The 27,154-nt window shown below is 39.8% G+C and overlaps 2 protein-coding genes and 1 long non-coding RNA gene across 9 annotated transcripts; 1 reads left to right on the top strand and 2 right to left on the bottom strand.

Annotated features, from left to right (window-relative positions):
• Window positions 1-84: 84 nt before the first annotated feature.
• On the top strand, window positions 85-15,955 carry LOC111272644 (synaptotagmin-1). Of its 6 annotated transcripts, none has more exons than XM_022854251.2 (9): window positions 85-1,148; window positions 8,477-8,677; window positions 9,363-9,616; window positions 11,056-11,205; window positions 11,604-11,738; window positions 12,848-13,069; window positions 14,097-14,220; window positions 14,518-14,747; window positions 15,020-15,955. In XM_022854251.2, the coding sequence occupies exons 2-9, from the start codon at window positions 8,521-8,523 to the stop codon at window positions 15,197-15,199; spliced, it is 1,452 nt and encodes a 483-aa protein (XP_022709986.1). In that variant the 5' UTR covers window positions 85-1,148; window positions 8,477-8,520; the 3' UTR covers window positions 15,200-15,955. The 6 variants fall into 6 exon arrangements, with proteins under 6 accessions (XP_022709986.1, XP_022710044.1, XP_022710261.1 ...); XM_022854309.1 differs by lacking the exon at window positions 85-1,148 and adding an exon at window positions 3,828-3,905; XM_022854526.2 differs by lacking the exon at window positions 85-1,148 and adding an exon at window positions 4,588-4,713.
• On the bottom strand, window positions 2,352-3,618 carry LOC111273575 (uncharacterized). Its single transcript, XR_002687937.2, has 2 exons — window positions 3,361-3,618; window positions 2,352-3,130 (listed from the first exon to the last, which is right to left on the bottom strand). It is a non-coding gene; the product is annotated as an uncharacterized LOC111273575 (long non-coding RNA).
• Window positions 15,923-25,278, bottom strand: LOC111273569 (uncharacterized). Of its 2 annotated transcripts, none has more exons than XM_086973504.1 (5): window positions 24,949-25,278; window positions 21,012-21,043; window positions 20,227-20,346; window positions 20,004-20,126; window positions 15,923-16,802 (listed from the first exon to the last, which is right to left on the bottom strand). In XM_086973504.1, the coding sequence occupies exons 1-5, from the start codon at window positions 24,950-24,952 to the stop codon at window positions 16,686-16,688; spliced, it is 396 nt and encodes a 131-aa protein (XP_086829630.1). In that variant the 5' UTR covers window positions 24,953-25,278; the 3' UTR covers window positions 15,923-16,685. The 2 variants fall into 2 exon arrangements, with proteins under 2 accessions (XP_086829630.1, XP_022711003.1); XM_022855268.2 differs by lacking the exon at window positions 24,949-25,278 and adding an exon at window positions 21,225-21,513.
• Window positions 25,279-27,154: the final 1,876 nt, after the last annotated feature.

Below are 27,154 nucleotides of genomic sequence, written 5' to 3' on the forward strand. Positions count from 1 at the left end.
AGGCCTACACTACGCAGCCGAAGGCCGTGTTATGACGTATAGGTTAATTAAATTTTTCTACTACACTGGCCAGTTTAGCTTGTTTACCATTGGGTGCGATCGCTCGAGGTCTCTGCTGCCAACACTGAAATCAAAGGCGTTGCCCGATTTACTTAATTCGTTGCGTCAACTGGCAGAAGCCCGCGATCCTTTCGCTTCGAAAAGAACGAGGTGCCTGTTTACTCGTTTTAAGGCGGACTACATTGATCTTTTAGGCACATACAGGCTCCTGTAGAACCAATGCAGATTACGTACGCAGCAGTCCAATGTTACGAATTCATCGCCTGCTTAAATGTCAGCATCCGGCTGTACCTAAAAACAGCCATCACTGCCTCTTTATTTGATAACTTAGCCAGAGCACCCTTCCTGCTGTGGCTGCTATTGCATCCTGATATTCGGCCTGCTTAACGGTTAGAACGTACCCGATCGACGACTAAACGCTAAACGTATCATCACTGCCGCTGTGAACAGAAACTTTAGCGACCTGACTCGTCCGTAGGTCTTCTGCCTCGATTCCGTCTCTTACCTTGTCGCTTGCAGAATTGCCACTCTTGTGGGAGGACTTTCTCAAGCAGGAATTATGCTGGTGGCTTCTCGCGGCCTATGAGGCGTTTCTATTCTCTCGCCCACTTCAGGCGATTTGTCGTGAGATAGATTATTGAGACAGTTAAATTCATTCTACATTTACGTTTGTAGCCCTAGAAAAACGTAGAAACGTACAACACGCACAGTACGATCAGCGGCGTCGTACGGCTCGTTGACTGTGTGAAAGACTTTAGGTCCTACGAGATCTCCACATAGCTGAGATGCGCGTAACAACGTTGCCGTCGATTACACAAGGATAACACTGGTCACAGGAGCTGACAACGACAACACAATGAATAATAACAACAATGGCATCAGCCTATCCAGGTGTTTTTTGCTCGTTCGTGTTTGGAGACCTTCTTTTCGAAGATAACTTTCAGTGTGTTAAAGCATCAGGCTTACGTTGAGTTGTGCCTTAATGTGTGATCGGTGCCGTCTACGAGAATTCAAAGGAGTGTATTATACTCGATAGACGAAGTAATCCTACGGGAAGAGGAACGTTTGTCTTGGATAATATACTGTTGGTGAGTGTCACATTTAATCACGTTTTATCGATCACTTGTCTGATAGCTAAATTAAATAAAAGCTTCCGTTGGAAGGATAAGTGACGGCTGATACCGGTCTTCAGTTCGATGTCCGAAACTTCTGAGTTGAATACAAATGGGTTAGTTCTGTTGTATGCTATTGAGTATAGCGTTGCGCTTTACTGTCTTGAAATGTTCGGTGCCGCGAAGGTATTGATGACAGAGTAAAGTATTTCCTATCAACTCCATATATGCCATTGCTCTTATTATTATTGTGCTTAATAGATTGATGGATTTATGCTTCTGCGTCAACATGGGTGTATGGAGGTTTTCAGGATGTTCCAGGTACCTTTCAGATATAATCTGAAATTATTCCGACTCCTTATAAACAATTCATCTGAAATGCTCGTTATATTTTCCGAAACTAAGTTAACCTAGCATAGAGAAATTCTGTTAAGCGATCAGTTTTTGGGATCAAACTTTTGGAGCATTGCGCTTTATGGTAGAAGCTACATGCTTAACGACACACACCTGCAGATAGACGGACGCTAGCCGTGTCCTGGGCATAGAGCGATAAGCCAATGCAGTTCGGAGACAAACAGCATCTGGCTGAAGCCATATGTTTGCTCAACAGACAGCTGATAACATACATATGGTTTTCTATATTAGTCTATGTGACGTGCCGCAGGTAAATTCTGATGTGGCCTAACACGGGTAGCGTAGGCCTATAGACGCTAGCGGCAATTCATAAATATATTGTATGTGACTAAAATTCGCGTTCAATTTGCCGGGATCAAGTTGTGCTTGACCCTCGATACCGGTGTCAAGGGAGATTGTAAATGAGAGTATAGAGATTGACTATTGTATGTCAATAGCTGCCGTGCTACGTTCTGCTTGTGACGTATTTCAATACGTTTACGTTCAAGGAAACACTGGTGAAGAGTGTTTAGTAAAGGTATTAGGGTTGAGAGTTGGTAATAATCCAAGGAAACACAGTACTGTCTGAGTGGTAGCTTTGAACCGAGACGCCGCAATTTCCAAAGTAGATCCTGTTTTCGGAAAGCCATTTCTTACTAGTTCAATATCTCGGTATCAATGATCTAAATGGGCACAAGGGTCGAGTACACCCGAAAAAGTTGATCGTCTCTATGATCGTCTCTCGTTGAACGACAACTATCTATTTCATAATAATCCTCATTAACATAATAACACTATCATAATCATTATTATTGGCGCATTCGATATAAATAGAACGAAACATTTTGTAGTTTATGACGACTCAGAGGTATCAAATGAACTGGGCGACCGAACTATCGTTGTAGATTTGTCTGACGCAGTCACCTACGATACCTGTTGTTTGTTACCCAGTTGACTTAATTTACCTGATCTGGTCTACCCCAGAGGCTGTAGCCTATAGACTATTCAGCCCAATATACCAGTAAAAATTACAGAGAAAAAAATAACTGTTATCGTTAGTATACGCAACTGAATTTACCTAGACAACTGGCAGAATTGTCATCGTTTCAATAAGTGAGAATAGCTGAAACGTTGTCGTTTATAGCACCTCTTTCAATCAGAGTTGTACATGTTGATCAATAGGGCTTTTTACGAAACTATTTCGAACAATGGATCAGGCAATGCTGGCGTGCGCGAGCTTCACCAGACCGGTCGTACACTAACGAATCTAGCATGCCATTTAGCTTCCAATGCTATATTAGCTCTATGTCACAAGTCAGACCATACTAAACGATCGTCGTAATTTACCACCATATTGATTGTCCGTCACCCAGCCAGTTACTAACTTTGTATCTACCTCGTTTTCTGACGTTCTTGACGGGACATTGACGGGTTTGGCTATGGCCATCTGTACGAGTCGATAGCTTGTTGATTTCCAGACTACTTGACATCCGGCTGGTTGGTGCAGCTTGCAGACACGTATCCCGTTAACCGTGGAAGGTTACCATATACGCCTAAAATATTCACTGTTAGCACGGCATGGTTATCAGACGACCAGCAAAAGTGTAGCTATTAGAAACTGGTACAGACTCAAAAACTTGATTCGTTGAATACTTACGTCATTGTACTAGGCTAGAGATACGTGCGGTTATATGCTAGAGGCCTATATAAAAAAACCGCAATTTACTCGAATAAGCTCGATGTCAAAGAAGACTCTAATGAAGATGAACTTCATGTAACTGAAAGCTGTTCCTACCCTGTTCGATATCTCTGGTAAATCCTGTCCTAAGTAAAGCAAGTTAATAATCTCGTTGCATTCGTCGTCCCTTTTTGCCATAGGACAATCGAAAACACAAATCAGGACACAAATGAATATACATAATCGAAACACGACATAAATAAGTATACACCGTCGTTCACAACGGAGCTGACTCCAAACCGATAAGTGCGCGCAGCGCTTTTTGTTTACGTGTCACTGCAATGAATATCATTCAAAATGTGCTATTGATTCCCTAGTACAAAAAAAAAAAAAAAAGCCATAGAAATAGCTCGAATTAGGAAGTGTGCGTGATACAGTTAAACACACATAATTGGCCACATCTAGCGCATAGAAACATGAACCGTCCGTTCGGAACTATTCAGGTTTCGCAAATCTTGGATATTTTCTGTTAGAGCTATTGCGATTTCTAACTATAAAACAATCTAATGAAGACATTAATCACCGTGGCCATAAAATGACTGTTTTGGTATGACGTATCGCATCAACGCAATAGCTTTCAGCTGTGCTTTCTGGGAATACGAGTAAGTTTAGAAGTGTTACGTTTTTAAATAGCTGGGCTTGTTTCTTTTTTTTTTTTTTTTTTTTTTTTTTTGAAATTCTCACTCGTTCATTGTTCATACATTCGACTGTATACGAATATACAGGGACAACTTTAATGGTGACTTTCCAGCGCACCTCGAATAATCTGGCGTTTGCCAGTAATGATTATCGAAACGCTGCAATTGTTTCTTTATTCCACTGTTCAACGTATTTGAATAATGGTAGTGCCGAACAACTAGGAAAGCTGAACCAGTATCAAACAGATAGACACCAACAATATGAATATATATATATATAATAATAAATAATATCACCCCTTTAATCATTTACTCCACTAAGGACGTCAGGGTACGGCTGTATCCTTATTTGCTCCAAGCCGATTTCCATTTAACTTGGAAAACGTGCTTCTCTCAAACGTTGTGGCATTTTTAGCCGAGTATGGTATATGGCGACACTCATTACCGGCCGTCCTTTTTTTCCTCAATGATATATGTGTACAGTTAACGAACAGTTATATTATACTAATAATAATATATTTTGTACAAATAATAATATAGTAATATATTTTGCACAAAAATTGCCATAGCGTATTTTCGATAGCGGGCGATGACTCGCCCATATCTTAGTCGTCTGCATGCGCTTGTGTGCGGGTATGAAATGACCATAACATTGACTTAGCATCCGTGATAGCGTCTTGCGCTCTTGAGAAAGTGGACAAGTCAGGCAATAAGCCTCGTTTAGGTCTCCTCCAGCTGGAACAACTGAGGATCACATATAACCTGTTGTCAGGTGTCTATCTAACGTCTGTTAGAGACGTTTGCTCGGATTAATTCAACACTATGTCAGCGGCCTTAAGTTTGTAGAAATATTTTGGCTATTAGGATAACTTTCCACTTTTCCGCATCATTCCGAGTAGTAAATAATTCAGCTAGTTCGTTATTGTGTTTTTCTTATTATTACGAACCTTTAGAATGGCCGGCATAAGCATGCTTCGGATTATGACATATGAAGTTTCTGAGAAGTTACAACTTGTATAGAATCGAGAGAACTATTCTCACACCTCCACAGAAAGAGTTATGTTAATAACTATAATGAATTTGTTATCATTATATATATATATATATAATAAATAAATATATATATATATATAGATATAATAAATACGATGGCGTAAATAAGCTTCAAGTTAGTGTTCGCTAGTTCGCTTACATTGTCGTTCAGTTATTCCATACGTCTGAATCTGTTAAATTGGAGAAGTTACGAACTACAATACAATGAAGCGATCAACTAAAGTGGATGAAGTTCGGTATATACTGGAATTGGTTATGGGCACATGCTTACAGGTGCTCTGAAGACTCTTCTAGTAACACGGCTTACTGCATGCATTAACAGGAAGTTTTTATTAAACCCAAATGAAATAAAATCGTATCCAAAGATGTATTCCAAAATGAAGCCATCAGCCAGTAACAGTTGAGTGATTACTACCCTTCCAAATATATATTCTGGATAAAGGTTTTTTTATTCATGTAGCTGGCTGAATATTTTTAGAAGATTGAACTTTGAAGACCTTAGCCTTTGAAAGTCAGCTATGATCAAAAAAGAAATAGCTATTGAGCTGACTTAAACTACGTTTGAATTCGGAGACAGTAAATAGGTAACCTTAAATAGCATGAATTACAACCTAAAAAGAGAATTTCGAATTTTGCGTTCGATCCTACCTACGTTAAGGATTACTTCAGGAACTGAAACGACGTAAATCTATGTCTAGTTCCGAACCTAGATTGCTAGTTTTCGCCATGTTTAGTAAACAAACGCAGCACCATTGGACCGTCACGAGAATTACAAGCTATATTACAACCTAGACCCTATGAAGGTAAATAAAATGCAACAGACTCTTTGGCATTCGGCGACTTTGATTAGCTTTTCGCCAACCATTGTCAGGATGTTCCACATATAGGGAGCTTTTTTCAAGGCTAGCGGGATCGCTATCTATATGATTTTTCCCAAAAACACAATTTTTGCAGTTAGGTCGCTTTGCCCTGGTGGCAAATGGAGCTGACTGATTTAGAAGGTTTTCAGCCGAATTTTTCGAGCAACTAAGCCAGTGGGTCTATGGTCCTTCCGAGCTCGTGAAGGTCAGCGTGATTATGTAACTTGACTATTTTCGTTCTCTCTCGGCAGACGAGAAGTTCACTTAGTTAAAGGATGTTTGCAGATTTTAGCGCCGCTGCAAAGGTATTCCTTACCTAAGGATATCTGCGATATTTTACCTTTACTACTCGGACATGACAGCCCATGGTGACTATTTTCTATAGCACAGGAGTATGTATGAGACCCGACGACGGTCTACATACTTAAACGTGTTTTTGTTATTAATTAGCGTGTCCAGATTCGGGAATAAGAGCGCTTTTGGTTATTCACAAGCTGAGTCAGATACTGAAGCATCTGGACCAGTAAACACCGTAAGATTTGATGACTATTTTTGTGTGCATAGATCTAGATTTATAGACAAACGTAAATTGAACACTCAGTCTCGTAAATGTATAGTACTTTCGGGACTAATAGTATCAGGACCTTTACAGGTGAAGTAAACAATCTTTACGCGCTGAAAAATCCTCATTCTCCAAAAATCTCCAAATCCAAAAAGCTTTTTCACTTAAAGCATTCATTTAAGTTACCTATCGATTTTTCCAATCTTATCGAGCGCTTACGCAAAATTTCCACTGAATCCCCTAGTCCATTTATGTTGGAGGATAAACTCCAAACCCAAGCTGCACCGTTTTGTTACGTTATATTATGTAGCAATTTTAGAACAGAAAAAACCATCTATTCAAACTTATACGCACTCCAGAAATCTGACAATATCTAGTCTATCAGGGTGAATCTAGGCCGCTAAAAATTCGTTCTGAATATAGCTCTCGATTTCGCGACCGTTTAACAGCATTGAACATGCCCTTTCTTTATATTACATAGCAAAGCTATTACCTAGGATTTCATCGAACATAGCGATGACGCTTAAGTTGCAAGACGTGCCGTGCGTTCAGCAACACCTTAGCTCTGAGTTGCGCATTCAGAAGCCATACTCACATACGTTAAGCTTGACCGAGCCAGAACTTGTTGCCAGTACTGGATGTATCCCTAGAAAAAGATCTTTATTAAACGTATCGAAGTTTATGACTTGACGTTGCTATTGCTATGGTATACGATATACGGTGGTTACAATTTGCCCGAATAAGGTTTATAATACCGAAAGCGTCGCATTGAAATTGAGTGGCACAAGGAAGTCTCAGAGTGGTGAGTATATATAAATTACGTGTCCTTCTCAAAATATATCGTTCAGATTTTCTATCCGGACGGGCGACGGTAGACTTTTGAATAAGCGTCCGCGATCAATTTGTCGGCATAAACAGGAGGAGCCGAGATTTTCACCATTCGTCTGCTGAATTTGGAAGCACTCGCATTTTGAACGATCGGCCGGTACTGGATCGTCTAAACTAACACGTCTGACACAATTTTTGCAAATAAATTTTAGCCATTTTTACGAGTTCTGCAACGGTTGGTATAGTTGTGATCGCAATTGGTCGGTTACTCCGACATTAGCGGGCGCGTAGTTAAAGAGATTCTTAAATGCTTTCAAGAAGGAGCTCATATAAATGCTATATTCACCTACTATACCAGAAGACCGTAGATATTAAGAGATTTGTCGTTTGGACTAGTTCTGTAGAATCAGTCAACCATGGATGACATGTCAGCACACAAAGACGAAAATCTTCGTCTTCTGCCATTTTTCTTTTGGAATCAACGTTGTAGTAGGTCAAAGTACACAATCCATCTTGCTCAAATTTTTCACACAGTGATGCCCGTGAGTACCCGAATGGGAAAGATTTAAAAGTCAGCTACGTAACCATCAATTACCGGATGGACATTCATTGCATGAGCAAAAGAAAAACTGTCCTTCAAGATGTATATATAGTGAAAGTATAACTAGTGACCAAGCTAAAAAAAACGCACTTCAATAAAACGAGACACGGGAATGATTACTGTGGATAGGGCTCCACATACAAGATGTCCATTTTCGATGAGTTGCAGTAACATGAGTGCCTATTTCTAATTATCAACAATCTGTTATAGTAGTATACGTAACGAATAAATAATTAGTATATGAATATATTACTTGCAAGTTATAAGCCGATGAGCTTAAGTCGTATTTGTACTTCGGGAAATAGCAAAATACGTACTTCATTTGTGGCGAAACTTCACATTCACAGAAGTATTTTAAAAGAGCATATATATGTATATTGATTTGGGTTAAAATGCCTCGAGCTACCTAGAATAGAGTACTACCGACTGAACGCTTTGTTGAACGCTTATCGTCTTAGCCTAATAGATTCTGAGATTTGTATGGAAAATCTTTTATTTAGTAACCAGTTACCAAATCGATTGTGTCTATCGATAATCTATGCACAAACATTGCATCTTACTCTTCCAACTTGAGCTTGCACTACTCTTCTTCTACTTACTCAGAACTCTTCTTTCCTCTGTGTATCATCAGATCGACGGACCTCAACGCGCTCGGCTCGGTTGTCCCATTGCAGAATGGCTCAGGCATGGAATGTCCGATTGACAGACGATCAGAAACTGCTAGTGATTGCGGGCGGTTTCGGATTCGTAGCGTTCGTTCTTGCGGCGACCGTCTGTTTCGTGCAGCCAACTTGCTTCATCTACAAGAAGATATGGCGTAAACGCGAAAAAGGTGTTTGCCTAACGTGGGCTATGAACTGTATCCAATAGCTAGTCAAGTAGGAAGTCTGATACGTACCAGAGCAGTGCTCAGTCAGGAAGACCTCGCTCGTACAGCTTAAATTGATTGAATTTAAACAGAAATCTATCTGTGTACGCGTATACTCTTTAATATACTTTAATAAATATTGTGTACGCATAGCATACGTTATATGACTTGTATCTAATTTGATCTCATAGGATGATATAAAAATATAGATGAATTGAACATCTTTCAATTGTAAAAAAAAAAAAGATCTTGATTAGTGAAGTAATACGGTGACGTACGTTAGTCCTCAGTTGGGCGCAGCTTTGTAGTCATGGCTGGTTTTTTTCACTCAGCAGCATATCTGTTAAATCAGATAAATTAATTCATTCCTTAGTATAATTAAACTAAGTAAACAATTAGAGGTGAATCAATGTGATTTTTCTCAATCGTGAATGTAGGGCTCAATTAGAAACACTGGTACAGTGTCGCTGTCATTATATAATAATTATCAGTATTTTAAATTGTATTGATTCTATTACTGATCTATGTTCGTTCCGTACTCAGCATCTGGCTGGAGGACTGAGTTTCTGGTATGCGAATTAATTAATTAATGTAGCATGATAATGATTCCAGCCGCTATGTCTTTTTTCTGTCACTTCAATCACAATAGAACGTGCGGCACGGGTCGCGGCTGCTAAACAAATGGCCGTACTCCTCCAACTTGCTGTTCTGGGTCCAGCCAAGTTGAACAAAAGCCAGCGCTCGCTCGGATCCTCCGACAATATTGAAACCCCTGGTACACAGATAGGAACACTCCAGGCCAGAATCCCACAGGCGACGACATCGTTCCAGAGAGGTGGCTTTCGGGACTCCACCTACTCATCTATGTCTAGTGGAAGTCGCGGGGATACAACGACAACAATAGTGAGCGAACAGCTGTATGATAATGAAACAATCTATATCAAAAACCGCAATATGGAAGTTTATTCAACTAGTTTATTCCTTTCACCTCGTCTCTGCAATAGATATACCCAGCAGTATTGGCAATATCGTATTGCTTTCAAAAATTACTTGACGCGAACGCTTCGTTTTTACGTTTGCAAAACTTAAATGTTAATATTATTGCGTTAACTGTTTATATCGAATTGGGGCCTAGGACTATTGTTTTTGTCTTTTCCTTACTTCTGGTGTTCGCTATTCGTCCATTAGATGGTTTGCTTCCTTATGGTTCTGTTTAGACTGCTTTTTTTTGTATGTATTTATTGTGCTCTATCGTCAATAGACACGCATTGGCCATTTTACTATTATGATCAACAGTATGTCAAGGATCAACAAGGTGATCAGTTGTCATTGTACTAAGAATATCACGAGCAGAACACAAACTATGTGTTACGAATTAAACATAAAAGTATATTAAGCCCTTATTGATGACGAGGTCAGTTAGCTGTAGGACGACATCTGAGCGACCGGCAGCAAGCCCAGACTTAGGACAACATAAGGAGAACAAACGTTTCGACGAGGGAGTCGAATTGTCTTGCAATATGTCGCGACAATGCGGTCTTGGATTAGTCCTATCAGCTTCTGCTTTTACCCGTTTTCAATAATTTGATAGTCGTTCATCAGACGAATGAGCATTTCAACTCGCCTTATTTTAATTGCCACATTTTACATGAGCAATACCTTCGTCGAATTACTTGAGATTGAACAGTAAAACCTTATGCTTTGTATCATTCGACAGCGTTCTAAACCATCCAGATACAGCCTGCGTTGTTTATGCAAGCATAATCGTATCATAAAATTGGAAAATAGAAGATTATCAGCATTACTTATGGTGCTGGCGCATACTAGAACGAGACAAAAGATTTGGATTCTTCTCAGTTCAATGAATGTGAAAGTCGCAAAAGGGTCGACAGGATTTTCAAGTGATTTCATGACTTGTCTTTGACCCATAATTGGATCTCTTTAGAAGCAAAGCAGGACAGGTAGAATGTTGGAAGCTCTGGAAGGTTCTTTTTCTTAAGGGAACAATCGGGTGAATTCGAGACGTCAAACCGTATTCAAGTGAATTTGGAAATGGCGTTTTGTGTTTAAGCATCTCATGTCTTGTAGTCTTTATTATTCCCATCTGAGCTTTGTAGATCTTGTCTAGCGGAATCGCTGTCTTAGATTTCCCGGTCAACTACCAATCAGTATATCTTTCGCCTTTCTTTTCTACAATGGATACTTGATATGGGAACTCGTGGACAAACTCTTTGACACACAACCACTAACTCTGACTGCCCCCGCCCAAGTTCCTAGGTCACTAAACCTGAAAGTGTAGGACTTGAAAATCGTAGTACGAGAAACAATACGAATCGTTACAGAGCGAGCTGGTGACAGATACAGACGGCGCCTCTGTGAGTGGAGAGGAGGTACTGAGTCAGGGGCATGCGACGATTACCATGCGATTCCTTCCTCAACCTCCGGACTCTAAAAACGAAGGCATTATTGGCAAACTGGAAATCAACGTGAAGGTACGCTAATAAAACAGTCCTGAGAAACGTTGTCCGTTGATATACTTATGCGTCTCCTGATCAGGCAACAAGAACCTATACCGACAATATACACGACTTAATACAGACAAGAAGTTCTTCGGGCTGAATTACCCTTTGGCGTATACTGTCATCACAGTGCGTACTACTGTATGTGGAACTCCTGATATTAAACTGTCGCGTAATGACCAGCTAGGTAGCAGATAGATAATTATATAACAAGTGTACATCGAAAAGCTCATGCTTAACATCGATATCGTTAAAGCATTTTACTTAATTACTATCAACTAATATTTGGCACCCTAAGGTAATATATATTGAATTAAGTACATGCTTTAATTACATATATGAACGTATTGATATGTGAATTTATTTTTCAGGACGTCCAAGAGCTGCCTATGCGGCCGTACGGCGGACCGTGCGATCCTTATGTTGTTATTCAGGTTGTATGTGACATAAAACGAATGTATAGGCGGAAGGAGAGACCTTGGAAAATGTGCGAATTCACCACACAGGTATTTCAGTTCGACGATATTCAGAGGTCACAAGGTACCGCAAGAAAACAGGCTGCCAGGGGAAAAAACAGGGACGTATTTAAAAAAATAACGCCAATGATAGAAGGGCGAAAAAAGCCAAAAAAAAATGGTAGAAGGGTCTTTACGCTTAGCGTGCGATAGAATACAGAGCGTGTAGATCCTCTGCAGAGGCTCAATCTAGGCGAAAAACGGGCTAATAACGAATAGGACGACAGGAATCAGGCAATATTGTCTTATAGAGAAAGTTATTAAATTGGGGAAATTCCTATGCATTATCGAATAACCACCCCCCACAGACATAAATACACCATGGGAATAGCTTGCTCATTTTAGGTGGGCTAGGATTAGGAGCTGCTACGCGCCAACTGGAATAGTTTTGTGTCTGTGTTGAAAAGGAAAACGAAAACAATTTATTTATCAAAAAAAGGGAGATTACTTATTGTTATTGCAGCTACTAGAAGCACAAGCAGAGGGGAAAAATGGCTGACAGTGAGAAGGGAATCAACTGAGACGGACAGATACTGTTAGGTGGCCTTAGAAAAATACATACAGCGGACTCGGTAAACGCAGATGACACAACTTACTCACAGTTCGTCACGAACGCTATTTTTAGTTACTTGTAATAGTAATGGTACGCCACATTGTTCTGATGTGCATATGTATGTCATTGTAATTTTGACCAAAAAACGAGCCAGCTTCTTGTTAGCACAAGGACAATTTAATGACGGTCACATTAATTATACACACAATTATTTTACCCTCTACGAGTCTGTACCATAATTCCGAGCGGATTTACCCTGTAACCTAAACTTCTTACTATATCCTACCTGGTAAGTATAACTAGTACATTTTGGTTCTATCGTTATGTGCTGCCATGCAGAAAACACAGTAAATCAGCTAACTTCTCGTTTGGAGTTTTTTACGGTCCCGCTCTTTAGCTAATTGAATGTGGAATGGCAACGCAATGCAACGCAAAAGAGCCCTTTTTAAGAGTACTGAATACTTTTTTCCTCTTCCAACATGTTACAAATCTTGTTTCGTCTCTTTTACCATATGTGCTCATACCATGTCACCGAATCAATGAATAGATCAAGCGCAAGGCGCAGTGTCCATTATTCAACGAAGGTTTCGCAGTGCCTGTAACGAAATCAGACATCCGTCATGGCAGCGTTCACGTCAAGGTATACGATGCGGAAAAATACGTCAATCACAGCATCCTTGGCGAGGCGCTGGTGTCACTGAAAGACTATGACCTCGAACAGGAAACGGTCGAGCGCATTGTCACCTTAGACCTTGCTGCTCCGACGACGGTAAGATAAAGGCGAAGTATTATATCGAGCTAGTTGAGGCCGCAATGTTCCATTGAAAAGTTTGGCCATTAACTAAGCTATGCCCTGATCAAGTAGTGGTGTAAGAGAATCACTGATAGCGAAGACGTAAACGAAACAACGAAAGATATTGTTCTGAGTGAGGGTCTGCTAAACATAACAGGAAATCGAAAAGGATATGTCTACGTATGTTTGCATAGACTTACTAGTGAATGAATATAAGCCTATGGATTATTCCAACGTTCCTGATAAATTCATATAAGGGCTAAGCTGATAAAAGCACTGTAGTTTATTTTCAGTATCTGTGACATTCTTACCGTAAATCTGAAATTTGGTGTTTACTATTTGAACTTACCGGACCTTTGGTATTTCAATAAGCTTGCGATTGTAGGCTTTAGGAAACAAGAAGATTCTATATAGAAACAGATTTTACAGTAAGATTACTACGAAACCATATCATTTTGTGATAACTCTACTGTGTACGTACTTTCACGCTCATGAACTTGCATTGCTAAGTTAGATGTTTAGAAGACGATTGTCTACGATTTTCGAAAATGCGTAGGATTACCAGTTGTATCATTAACCCAGCAGATCCTTCGGAAGATATTCCCAGACATGTATTTGTAAAGCTACCTGGACGCAAATTGATTTAGGTATCTATTTGTTATAGTGTGCTATTTATTAGTAATAAAGTATTAGTAATAAAGAAAGGTACACCCTTCGATATAACTTTACAAGAAATTTAGCTCAATATAACGATATCATTGTATGTTCACCGAACAAATTTTCTTTGCTTATCTATGGGCTTTGAAGTCGAGTTTTAACGGATACCCGTACGTGTTAAAGGTACGCAAGAATCACCGTTATCTAGCGTAAACTAGATATGAATAATGGGTGAAACAGTTTCAACTTATTTACCTGACTATGAGAAAAATAAGTTATTTGTAAGACCATAGAAACTTCTAGTTATACCATTATTGTAACTGACTGTATAACTTATGTGATGCAGAACAATGGCGACATGCAGTTAGGTCTGAACTACCTGCCAACGTCGGAGCGTTTAACCGTCCGGATCGTAAAATGCAACAATGTTCTCCTGAGAAACGTTTTTCAACAGGACCCAGTTGTCAATGGTGCTACACCTCATAAGTGTTCTATATTGCAACGTATAGCAGAGCCCTTTAGTCGATAAGATCGTTTATATAGATACTCAAAATTTACAACAAACATAGCCAATAGAGTTATATTAGTAGCCTAATCTGATAAATATGGACAGTTGTTTTTATTTTTAAGGAGAACGGTAAAATTATGCCTGAATCATACAGATGGCGTTACGATACCATTAACCTACTTTCGCACAATTCTATCGTAAAGATTATTCATATGCCTAAGAATAATATATTTGTATGCTGTTTTTGCGCTATAAACAGAATACGTCGCTAGGGTATTACTATACAGTAACGGGAAACTGGTAAAACGTAAAAAGACTTTACCGCATTCAGGTCTCGGTAGAAGGGCAAGAAACTCAACGGGCTGGAGCCTCGCTTCTTACCCGACTCAATTTGATGATATCATTATCGACGAAAGCTTTATGTTCGATATACCGCTTGCCAGCCTTGACAACGTAATACTTGTCGTTGTTTTGTGCCTTCTCACAGCGGTACGTATAGTCTATTAGCCTTGTCTTATCTTCACGGTAAAAAAATTACAACCTAAGACATATCGTGGGGTCGTATTAAGGTATCTTTTGAAAGGCAAACGCTTCATTGTACCTGACTAATCTCAGATAGCAAACGCCAGGCCATCGGACAATGCTGATTATCAAAAGGCCATTCTGGTGGATAACAAAGAATCAAAGGGCAAAAATACAAACATTTTCATATGTCCGTTGTGCTACTTCGATTACAGGGCGTGTCATTTGTGTCCTTTCAGAGCGCATCCTCTTCCGATACCCCAGTAACACCGTCCCCTGCACCGTGCCAAAACAGGCCAAAGGATTACCTTGGAAAGGTTATTCTCGGCAGTGAAACTCGGGGACCGTGTCTCCGTCATTGGGAGACAATGAAAAATTCTCCTCGCCGAGAAGTCATACAATGGCAGACGCTTACCTAGTCAAGAAAAAGTACTAAACGTAAAAATAATGCTCATCTGCGAAGAGTCGAGTTTGTGGACGATTTACGACTTAGACACTCATCAACACGCGGAGAGCGTTAGCAAACGTTGAATCCAACGTCGTTGTGATAGCTGTGCTTATTCGTAGATACATTAGATTAGAATAGAACAAGATTCAAATGCTCTATTCGAAATTAGTGGTTGATGTATCCTATACTAAGTTGAACTATTCTATATGACGATTTAGCACGACAGTCTTGTATCCTAGGAAATCCTGAATTACCTACATATACTTGTTACTTTTTCGAAGAACAGGAGATCAGATGGATGAATATGATTACGCTTCGTAGGTTGCATTTTTACTAGAAACAACAGCGGGACTGTGATAATCGCGCATCCCTATTAGTATTATAGAAAGGTAAAATTATAACACGTTGATAGTACTGCTATTGATCTTAGCAGCATTAAGTGTCCTAAAAAGAAGATATCAGGTCGACCGCTCTAAGGGGAGCCGGGTCTAGTTAAATACACGATGCCATATACTGAATTGGATAAAAGTAGCAATTATTTAAACGTCTATGTTTATTTACGTGCATAAATATAATTTGGTATTGTTCGCTTAGCGGTTTTCGTATTTAAGGGTTTGTTATATTGCGTTAAATCGATTCTTATTGTTCCTGTCGTTGCAATAGGCAAAATGATAAAAACAAAAAAGGACATCGCTTACTATAAATGTTGACGATTTATTTAATCATATTATTTCGGTGTTTTTTTTTTTATTATCTTAACGACAGAATACATTTGCTGGATTAGCAGTAAAACGGGGAAAAACAAGATATCGGAGATTTAAAAAAAAATCATTTGCATAGAGTATGAACATGTACAGTTACTGGCATAATTCTATCCTCTTTCCTTTAAAAGCATTTGTTCGCTTATAATAAATAGGGTAACATGCGCACCGCATATTACTAACTATGTCATTGTATGGCAGTCTCATAGCGGATTTATGGGTAGCGTGTTCAATATATTTTTTTGAGATTTTTGTTTCAAACCGACGCGTCCTTTCTTGTGAAATATAGCCGAATAGAAGCCGGACAATCTATCTATTTTCAAAATTTACGCATGTTAGTTCTATAATAGGGTGTATAACAAGACTGTGCATAATAAAGTTAAACGTTTGTATCTACACACGGCTGAAAGTAAGTAAAGCACGTAATGCTTAAATACATCTAAGCGTTAAGGTGTCTGAGAAGTTGTATGACGCCAACTGAATACGCTGTTCTGTTTGCCTCTAGGCAATTAATAAACCTTGTTTCAGTAAAAAAATAACGGTATTCAGAGAAAACAGACTGCATCCTGCGTACGTGTTCGGCTTATTTTTATCATTTCCTTTTTTTGGCCGGAATACCTTAAGATATGTAATCTGTTTATTGGGTAATGGAGGGCAGCCTGAGGTTTATATATGAAAATACTCGTTTTCAACAGCTCAATAACCCCGTTGATATTTAGATTTTTTTCCCGTAACCTTCTTGTGTTTAGCTTGTCGATGAGCCGGTGGAGCCTCAGCTTCGGCCTTCGCTTCCTCCAGTTTCGCGATACGTTTCTAGAATGAAATCCCAAAAAACCGCAAAAGCACTTTGAACAATCTATACATTTCTAACAATCGTAGGGAAGTTATATTAATGGTTATACAAATTGTAGCCTATAATTTAAGGCCGAAATTCTAGATGCATTTGTATACAAGTTGAACAACAGATAGCTCCTCGTTTCAACAGAGGCAAAGTTATAAGAGCGCTCTCAGAGTTTAATAGAAAAAAACAAAAGGTATTCTTCCCTTGAGTAGAACCCATATCATAAAGCTTAAAGTAAACAATCAGAGCGCATTATGAGTGCAGAGACTAAAATTCTATAGTAGATATGACATAACAGCAAGGGTACCCCAACAAAGTCCTGAATTAATTCTTTCCGCAGCGCCGAATTAACCCAACACAAACACTATGGACAAGTGCTACAAACATTGTTACTATAAATTTCATACCATCACGTAACTGATATGGCGGCAACGTTTACTATAAACGAAAAAAAAAAAAAAAAGAAACCCGTGCAATGAAAATCGGCTGCTGTAAATTGCAACAACAATGTCTAACTGAATGGAAAACATTATTTGCTGAAGGGTAGCCGCGGTCCGTCTGATTCAGTTGCCGTTTATAGGGCTGAAGTTAAAAACGTTAGCAAAAGCCGCGCAAAGAAATCTCGCCATTTGCACCACATGAATCACAGTACTATCTCCCAATCATCTTTTTGCTAGTCCCCAGGTGTATACTTTTGGATTCTTCCGTGGGAAACGGACGAGCATTTCAACAAATAACCCCCTGCTCCGCCTCGACAAGTCAAAGCGAAGTGAGCGTCAGCGGTGATAGTTGTTTGCGCCATTTAGACAATATGGTAGGCAATTAGCAACGTCATTTACTTTGAGCCGTGATCGACAGACACTTCTATAGAGAAAATTCGCCGGCAAATACGTGTGGATGTGACTGCCCGTGCCTGGGCAACGCATGGGGCAGTGGCCAGGTCTCTGCTTTGAAAGCGATTGCCACATCTACAGTGGCTTGATTTCCGTCCACCACCTGAACTGTTTCCACTTCGAGCCCGTTGAAGCCGATCATCATCCACGACGTCCCAAGGGTGCTAAACGCTGAAAACGTTGAGCTTGGTTTTCGAAGCGGATCCGTTCGGATTTTAAGCTGAATTTTTTGAGGGACCGACGTACAACTCAGGTAACATCAGGCACAAGGTTAGAATTGCGAAAAAAAAAATCAAGCCACATCAATAAAAACATAGATAGTATAATACATTAATGTGCCCACGTTGACTTAAGTATATTCGTCGGCGCCAAGTATTGTGAGAATAGCTCTAGTTTAAGGCGTTGAGCAAAATGGCTGTACAATTGTTGTCAATAAATATAGTTATTACTACTTAACAAAGCACTTCAACGTATATTCTCAATCCTCACCTTTCTTCGGTACCTTCTACTTTATTAAATAAAGTTACAGAGTTTGACTACTTGTATTTAGTACGTTTCGTAGTTGTATAAATTGATTTTAAAGTTAAATGACTTAATGAACTTGGGCATACGGCTTGCTAAGTCACGACGCATGCCAGCGAAATTCAACGCTAATTTGATTCATAAATAAATTCACTTTAGTTTTTTTTTTTTTTTCGCTTTTACGTTCCACACCGCATCAGTGTGGGCCAGTAGTGACTTACGACCCACAATTCATACCACTGACTATCTGCGTGTATGATGATATGATTTAACGTTTAATATAGATTGGACTATTGCTTTTGCGTGATAGTTTGTTGCCAATAAGTAGAATCTTCACAAATAGTCACTACTCAAACACGACACTGTATATTAGGTATTACGAATAGTGCAAACGAGTGTGGACGTTTATCGGGGTTCACAGTACACATCGATGCTACAGAAAATTCGATGAACGCTCTAGAGGAATTGTCCGAAGTCGGTGGAAAGATTCGCAGTTGACTGGGGAGATCCCTCGGCTAAGGGAAAATGTACATACGAAGTCACTCCATAGTGTACCAGCACGAAGTCATCTGATGAATCAGCGATTCATGCACATCTAGGAAATTACTGCATATTAAACTAATTTGATAATGTGTTGGCAGGTAGCCTGTGATAGAAAAGCCTGGTTCCGTGTGTAGCAGTTTGTTGTATGACGGCGTCTCCGGTCTACTCGGGCTTCTATAGCTTCTATCGCTATCGTACACATATGAATGCCCCCATCGCGTCGTAGAGCAGTTCTGTACAATGCCCCAATGAACTTGTTTAAGCAAATTATTATTTGGGCTTTTTCTGTAAAATTTTTCTCTGGTATTTTTTTCGACTGATATCTAAATTTCCATTGGAGGAAACTCGGAAACTCAATACTAATTCTATGATGATTTAATTTTCGTGTATGGAAAGAGACAAGCTGGACTCACGCATATTGGACAGCTGCGCAATGCCTAAAAAATGATTTTTTTTGTTTCTTTGCTATTTCCGCCATTAAACATTAAAGGGGCGTTAGGCAAATAGGGCGAAATTGTGACAAATTACCTTTTAATATATATACCTTTCACTGGCCTCGACCTTTTTAAGCGGACTATCCTGACAAACACGTGTGTTATATAGTATCTACTGGCATTTCTTTCAATAAAAATTAGCAAAAAATAGTAGCAAGGATAGGACGAGTAAAGCGGGGCGCAATTGCAAAATGGCTATCTCAAATTCAAACAAATTATCGATTTCCATTAAATACACTATGTACAATCCAATAACTCGGCTAAGTAACCTTTACTATTTCGCTATTCATTACTGTTCGATATTTATCTTTGGTATCGCGATATTTTATTATCTCCGTTAGATTATTGATGACTTTGTAGTTCGTCAAAGCCGTAGTGCCTTTCTTTGGCTTGTTACTTAGCCAGGATGCCCAGCGGTTGGATTTCTGGGCAACGGAAAGTACGACACATACAACAAGCCTATCTGCCCCTTAGGGCAAGCATCATCTCCATTATATTCATGAAACTTCTGTACTCTGCACAGGCTAGGATGGAAACATGGAGCATGCCAATTAGACCCGTCAAGTTTCTTCCAGATATTCGCTTTATTACGAATTTCTTCGAATCGACTAGGAGTGCACTATTAACAGAAACCTATTTGCCCTTTTGTTTGAACGTTGGTTGTCGATTGAGAATTTTGAAATAGTACTTGGCAGACTTTGGCCACACGCAAATCACTTACCATGATACGTTTCTTTTCTTGACAAGCGTATTCGCTCTCGTCAACGTCGTTGTAGCAGTCGCTTTGGTAGCCTTTGGGTAGCGACCTTCCTTTGAACTCGCACAACTTTTCGATGGGACGCGCCTGAAACAGGAAATGCGAAAAACATCACTACAGGTTAGTATACTACGATCAATTGACTTTTTTATTTTTCCACGAAAGCAGCCACTTAAATGGAGCTTACCTTAACAACGAGTTTGTCCAGCTTTCGCGGTTTTTCCTGTGGACAGTAGAAAACCTTCGGGGTGTCTTGATCAAAGACAATTGACTTTCGGACCAGGTCTGCGAGGCCCAGAGAAGCCACCTAATAAAAAGCACCGTATATGGTAAGATAATTGGTATCAGATTATGTCAAGTTACAAACTTTAGAGTTTTGTTTTCAATCATAGTGAACTTTCCGATTAACCAAGAAGCCAAATAGCAATCAAGAGTATCTTGCAACATACGCCGACATATAATAGCATGATTCAACGTTATGATGCAGTAGATGATACGTACGTATGCTGTAGACGCAATTGATAAGGACACTCAAAATAAGATAAGACCTTGTTTACCCGTGAGAAACATTATGAACTTATTTCTAATACAACTAACTTACAATAAAAAATAATGCAAAATTAAAGTTTTTTTTTGAAAGAATTAAAAAAAATTCTCTCTGTAAGACCTCAGAGTTACTCTAACTTAACACCTAGAATTAATTATAGTTTCCATAGGATATATTTTCATAATAAAATCAACGTGAGATCAATTAATGAAATGAATGAAACGTGAAATCATGCTAATCCAGTTTCATTCTTATGGTATCAGTGGGATGACTGAACAAGGTCTAGACGCATTTATAAGTTCCACGGCCTATTTTCAGTCCGCACCATCGAGTTGTATAATAAATAACAGAAAATTTGTTAATAATTCTGGGCTTTGAAAACTATTTAGTTAAGGTGTTTACGTGCTAGACGCATTTTAACCTACTCCTGCAAGAGCGAGGATTACGAAGAGGTTCCCTGGAAAAGAGGACAGTGTAATAAATCCTTGTTAGTCGTCATGATAATGAACGCACTAATATTAAACAATTGTACCATTCCCTATAAATGCATGGGTCTTTCGGATAGGTTCCAGGATCACGGTTCGGCGTAACAATTAACCCGGAATGGTTGCCTTCAAATCTACTAATGGTATACTAACAATCTGAAATATGTTTGCAATGTCTTCTACAGGAGCCGCAAAGGTTTAGAGTCGCCATGACGAGCAGCGCTAGGAACATTCGTGTATTTACCACAAAGTCAAAGTGCAGCTAAGCGACCGTATTCGACCAATAAAACATGCTAAGCTAAAGAGTCCTGCAGTGCATTCAACTCATCGCTATTCGGTAGCTATTGTCTAGTATTTTTACTGATTATAGTATTTTAGCACAATTGTTAGAACACTGTTGACATTTAGCAGTTTATCGAAACAACGGTAACACGGTACACTGGACCTTTTTTCGTCTGCCCTACAAAATTGGACACTGTTTCTTTCGCAACACCCTCGCTTTTTGTCTATGTATGAATGCTTTACTATAGCTAAATAGAATTGAAAACAGCAATATCTTGTATGGATACATGATATACATATGTATTAAAAAAAAAATAATAACAACGAAATGCGTAGTTGAGACGATAAACGTTCCCTCGGATCCCGTCGACGGTTCGACCATGACAACAATCAATCGTTAAGGCGACACCTGGCGTCGAATATTCGCACACACAAATGGTTAGGAAATATGGAAAGGGTAGGTTTATAACTATCGGCCATGGCCAGTGCTTCACCTATAAAGCCGCCAGAGGACGCTGTCACGCTTCGGTTTATTTAATATAGTAAGCTTCCTTTAACTAGCTAGATTTAACAATCGACTGCTGGTGCATTCAAAAGCATGGGACTTGCGTGTGCGGCTTGAAAATAATCCACTATCGATTGTGAACCAGGCGTCGTGAACTATAGCAAACCTACAATTCCCGAATACTGATCACGTGTCTATCGTTGGTGCTCAGTAATCGATCAACAAGAATGGAAAGAAAGAACTAAAAGAAGTTGACACTACTATGGAAGAGAGCTGGTATTGCCATCTCAAGTGTTAACTTGATTATCTTGGTTCGACGACGGCGTGTCGTGGATCTATTTCGGCTCCTAGACACCGTACCATTGACTATCGATTCCGAGAAGGTGTCCTGAAGATCTCTACTGCTAGCCGAGTCAATAGTTTGTTGTTTATTGCTATTTCGTTTTAACTGAAAAGCGCTGTCTCTCACACACAGACATAAATTGCGCATTGTTTGAATACGCGCCGTTGCTGATGGCGAACTCTCATTACTCCTCGTATTATTATTAGCTATTATTTAAACTGCGCGTAAAATAACGGCATTAGTAATAGTTATAGATGAAGCATAGTAATAGACCTGCACCTTATATATTATCTCATTGTGCGAGTCTTCAGGTTTATCGTAGACTAATACTGCGGTGTAAAATAGAGGATCGACGCGGAACGTGCTGATCTGTCCGTCTGGCCGTCCGCCTGCATTTCACCGATTAAAATTCTCCCTTTTTTCAGTTCCGACTGTAACGTTCGATGTAGTGCTTTTCGATTATCATCGCCAGCGTTGACTTTATACTACCTAGTGACCTGCTGATCTATATACCCACGTTGCTCGCTCGCTCATCGACAATTTGGGATGAACTGTCTCTCGGCCTCTTCCCATAAGTAAGCCCGTTCTGGTCAGTTGCTATTGTGTACGTCTGGTTCATCGCACACAATCGTTTCCCTTGCTGTTGATCAACCCAGCAAGCAAACGAGCGACCAAACAACAACTGCTCTATTGTGAGCCGTTATTCTAGAACGCGTTGAACATTCCCGAAACAACGACGGCCGTTTCTGCTGGCATTAATACTGCTAGTACTCTTTGTACAGTTTGAAGCTTCCCTATAAAAAAAGGTACGATGGTTCCGATCGCGTTGCACGCACTAAGGACTGCCTCGGGGCTTTCTTTAGGCACGCGTTCATGATGCTCCACAGAAAGGCCGTATGTTGGAGAATACAGTAACGAGTCCGCGACAGCAGTGCTAAAAGGGGGTACAGATTGCTGTCGGCGAGTTATTGGCGGTGGCATAATCTGTTAATGTTAATGCGGTTTTTTTTTGTCGCCGGTTCGAGCACGCACGATGATAATGGTAATGGTGATGCCCGGTCTGGGTCGGTGGAATCGACGATAAAAGAGCACTGAAGCTTGTTTAGGAGATCATTCCTACGATAAAAAATAATCGTAACTAAATGGATTTAAGTATTTTTCGTAAAACCCTCCGTAGATCGTGTCTTAGTTTACTGTAGTTAATTATGTTGTTCGTGTTAAGTAAACACGGAACCCCAGCAGACTCATCAATTTATGGTCTTACCTTAAGCAGTTTACTAGATACGTCGGTTAATAATCATCATAATAAAAGTATTTCATGATATAATTATAGAATAAATTATAAAAAAAAAACGGCGTTGAGTTTGGTAATTTATTGCCGTATTAATCATAGAGATATCAAAGCTTTTCAGTGAAGTGAACCAGTACAGGACTATGGGCCGATTGATGTAGGCCATTCAAAGATAGCCACTGCTACCCAAAAGACAAACATGTCTGTGTTTTTTTATCTTTAATGTCAACTGTTCCATAAAACTTCACCGTAGGCTTCTGTGAGATATTAAACGACAGTTCCCGCATAAAGCTTTTAAATCTATTGGAACTTATTGATTAAATCGTCTGTGAAAATATCGAAAATCGGTGCCAGCAGAGACGACAATCTGTTGGCGAGCACTGCCAGTGAAATTCTATGATCGTAGAATAGGAACATTTCGGGTTTTCACAGAGGTGAAAACACATGCCGGCAGAATAATCAAATATTGATCTATATCACAGTTTATTGTATTTTACTCAATCAGGTGAGACTTTAGCAAACGTTAGTCACTTACAGTTTTTGTTAAGTGAGACACGCCTGACGCTGCGCGTTGGACAAATAAAACATAAGGTGGCCACAAATATGTATTGGATGCAACTAGCAAGGAAAATTCTCTCAAAGATGATTCAATGCTTGACAATTAGAAATTCTTTTTACACACTCAGTATTCGATCATTTTTTAAGGGCTTACCGTTGCGCGTGAATTAACGTCAACGTGATTCACTCCGACTCTTGTCTGAGGAATTAATTGTCCGTCTGGGGTGCAGCAGGGTGCCTTGATAGAATTTGAAATCACTGGTCGTCTGCTACTTTACGTTCCGTAAAAAAAAACTGCCTAACTTTTAGGAACTCGGCGTCGGAAGCCTATTAAGCTAAATCTTTCTACGAAACGGATGACCTACAACAAGTTTTCTACATCGTTACGGATGCGGCGTGCGATCCGTGGGCCGTCTACGACGTCCGTTTCTAACAGAAAACTTTAGCAACTGCCTATCGGCGTCAAACAGATAAAACGGCGCATAAAATCCGAAATAAATACATGATTTATTTCGAGGCAATTTGTTTGAGTTCGAATTAGAAACTGGGATAATACCTTGTGTGAAGCTAGGATATATCAATATTAGGAAATTATCAGAAATTATCGTTAGATCAGGAAGTAGAAAAATTTAAAGGCTCACTATGTTGTTTTGTCAACTCACATTAACGTACTGCGAGAAACGTTTGAGACGTATTACTGTTTCGTATACGCGAACGCACCCTTGATAAGCACTGGACTCGGTATACATATAAAGCAAATGTCTCACCTAAGCACTCACATTTCACTAGTCATACCCTGTCGTATAGAAGATCTGTACTGAAATGTACTAGTTTTTGAATTACTAGCTAGTTATCTACTGCTAAGATTTGCACTTGCTTACATAGATCGAATACTCACTCATTTCGTCTAGTCGTGTCAATATTGAACGTTTATCTGCTTTATCTGTATCTCTCGCTAAAGGTCTGAAGTTAAATCACATTCACTCTAATACTCGCAGGACAACTTCACGAAGTAAAATGGATTTAAGCAACCGCCGGACGCTGTCTCTGTGACGAAGGAGGCCCCACAGTACACCGCAGAGGCTAGTTCATCCAATGCATCGTTCTGTTCGCGTCTCGACCGTCTTGAGCGATCCTCATACAAAACCACTGTCTGATACAGCTATTGCTCCTCCTTTTAGTGGTGGTAAACAGTCTTCGGTCTTCAGTCTTCACCTGTTCTTGGAAACACCAAGCGCCATAATAGCGTCATTCCACTCTCCACTACCGCTTAGCAGACTGACGGCCAAACGGAATGGCGCATGCGCCATTTGGCCGTCACTGCCCAACGCTGAAGTTGGGGACCCGTTGTTACCGCTAAAGACCGCGTTACAGAAGTGGCGAAAAGCCGAACTGCAGCGGGGTTGGGTGGCTGGCAGAACTGAAGCTGTGGCGAGCTTTATCCTATCAGGGGGATCGGTTTCGTGAGCTGTGTCAAGGTGCGACCATAGTATTGAAAAGTTGTGGGCACTGGGCTAGCACCTAGTAGAACCCTTAGCTGGTGAGACCCGGTGATTTATACTGGCCAATATATAGGATATTTTAGTTTGGTAGTTCTCAATGGCCGTCGTAAACATCCGGTGTTCGTTACGATGTGGATTATTGCAATAGGTTATCACTTGTCTGCATGTTGACATATCTATTTGTATCTGTGCTTGGTTCTATATATATGATCAGTCATTGTTGGCATCAGTGTTAACATTCTGCCTATATGGATATGCTAGTGATAGCTTAAAGGGTAATTCTGGTCGGGTTGATGGTTCATTTGGTAAACAACATGCAGCAGGGAACATTTAGCTAAAAATAGGAGTTGTCGCTTTGTGCGGTTAGTGAGGATTTTTCTTTAGTCTATTCTGCCATCGCTTGTATAGATAGAAATGATATGTTGGAGCCCTTTTCCGGGGGGGGGGGGGGGGGTAAGTAGCAGCTCTTAAGGTTAGGCGAGGTGCGTGATATCAAAATTTGCTGATTTACCTTTTATCGAGTATCTCGCTTTCTATAATTTCAATAGGTTCAATACAGGTGGATGCCTTAGCTTAAGCTCTAATCAACATATCATACTATAGCTGATTAAATTATCTGTAGCATTGGTATTTACCATAAGCAATGGCTATTTGTCAACCCTCCTAATAGAAATATGTCATCGATGTGTACGTGGTAATAGTTGTATGTATATATATATATATATATATATATATATATGAGGTTTAGAAAGGAAGACAACTGAAGACTTCACGATTCATTTGGACAGCGAGCTGGATAATAACAAGTACTTAACAAACAGTTGCGCTTCTACCCATTTAATGATTGTAATATTTGTACATAGAATTCACCTTGGAGGGTTCACAACGTCGAGTTTCATTGGGCGGAAAGCAGCTTTAATATTGGTAGACTTGAAAATGAACTGACTGAAGGATGTCTGGCTAGTGGCGATACCGAATGCAAAACTCGAAAATGAATAGAAAGCCAAATAGTTTTCCCCGCTTCTGTATTAATATCACCACGTGTATCAACGAAGAAAATGGAACTGCGAAGTTCAGCGCCGAGTTCGCCGCGTTTCGTAGGGTGTCAGAGCCCGGACAGGTCTGCGAATTAAGCTAACCCTATTCAATATCACCGATTCTGCGTTCCAGAACAAATGAGACCACAACAACGTCCACAATACCAATCTGTTCATACTACGTGCGTTCTACAGGACCTAGCCTAAGCAAATAATTACAGATCAATTATTATTTAGGACAATGTTGTCAATTGTAAAACTGTATACAACAATTAGTAAATTTTTCAAATAATACGGCCAATACTGGTCGTTGAGCATCGTTTCGGACGGCTAGCCCTGCGGCCTAAATGAGTATCTTCTGTCTAACACGACTAGCGGCCCACAGTTTCTTTTCAATGCACCGAAAGAGTTGATTGATCTTATTGACATGTTTGTTCCAGTAGATAATAGACTCGTTAAATTCAACTCTTTTATTATCAGAATGGGTAGCTTGATAGTCGCGTAGCCTTCTACCGGCCAACACAAATTGTCTAGAAGCTCGTCCACAAAACAGTGGCGATTTCAT

The sequence above is a fragment of the Varroa jacobsoni genome, unplaced genomic scaffold (assembly GCF_002532875.2).
Source record: "Varroa jacobsoni isolate VJ856 unplaced genomic scaffold, vjacob_1.0 scaffold_17, whole genome shotgun sequence".
Lineage (NCBI taxonomy): Eukaryota > Metazoa > Arthropoda > Arachnida > Mesostigmata > Varroidae > Varroa > Varroa jacobsoni.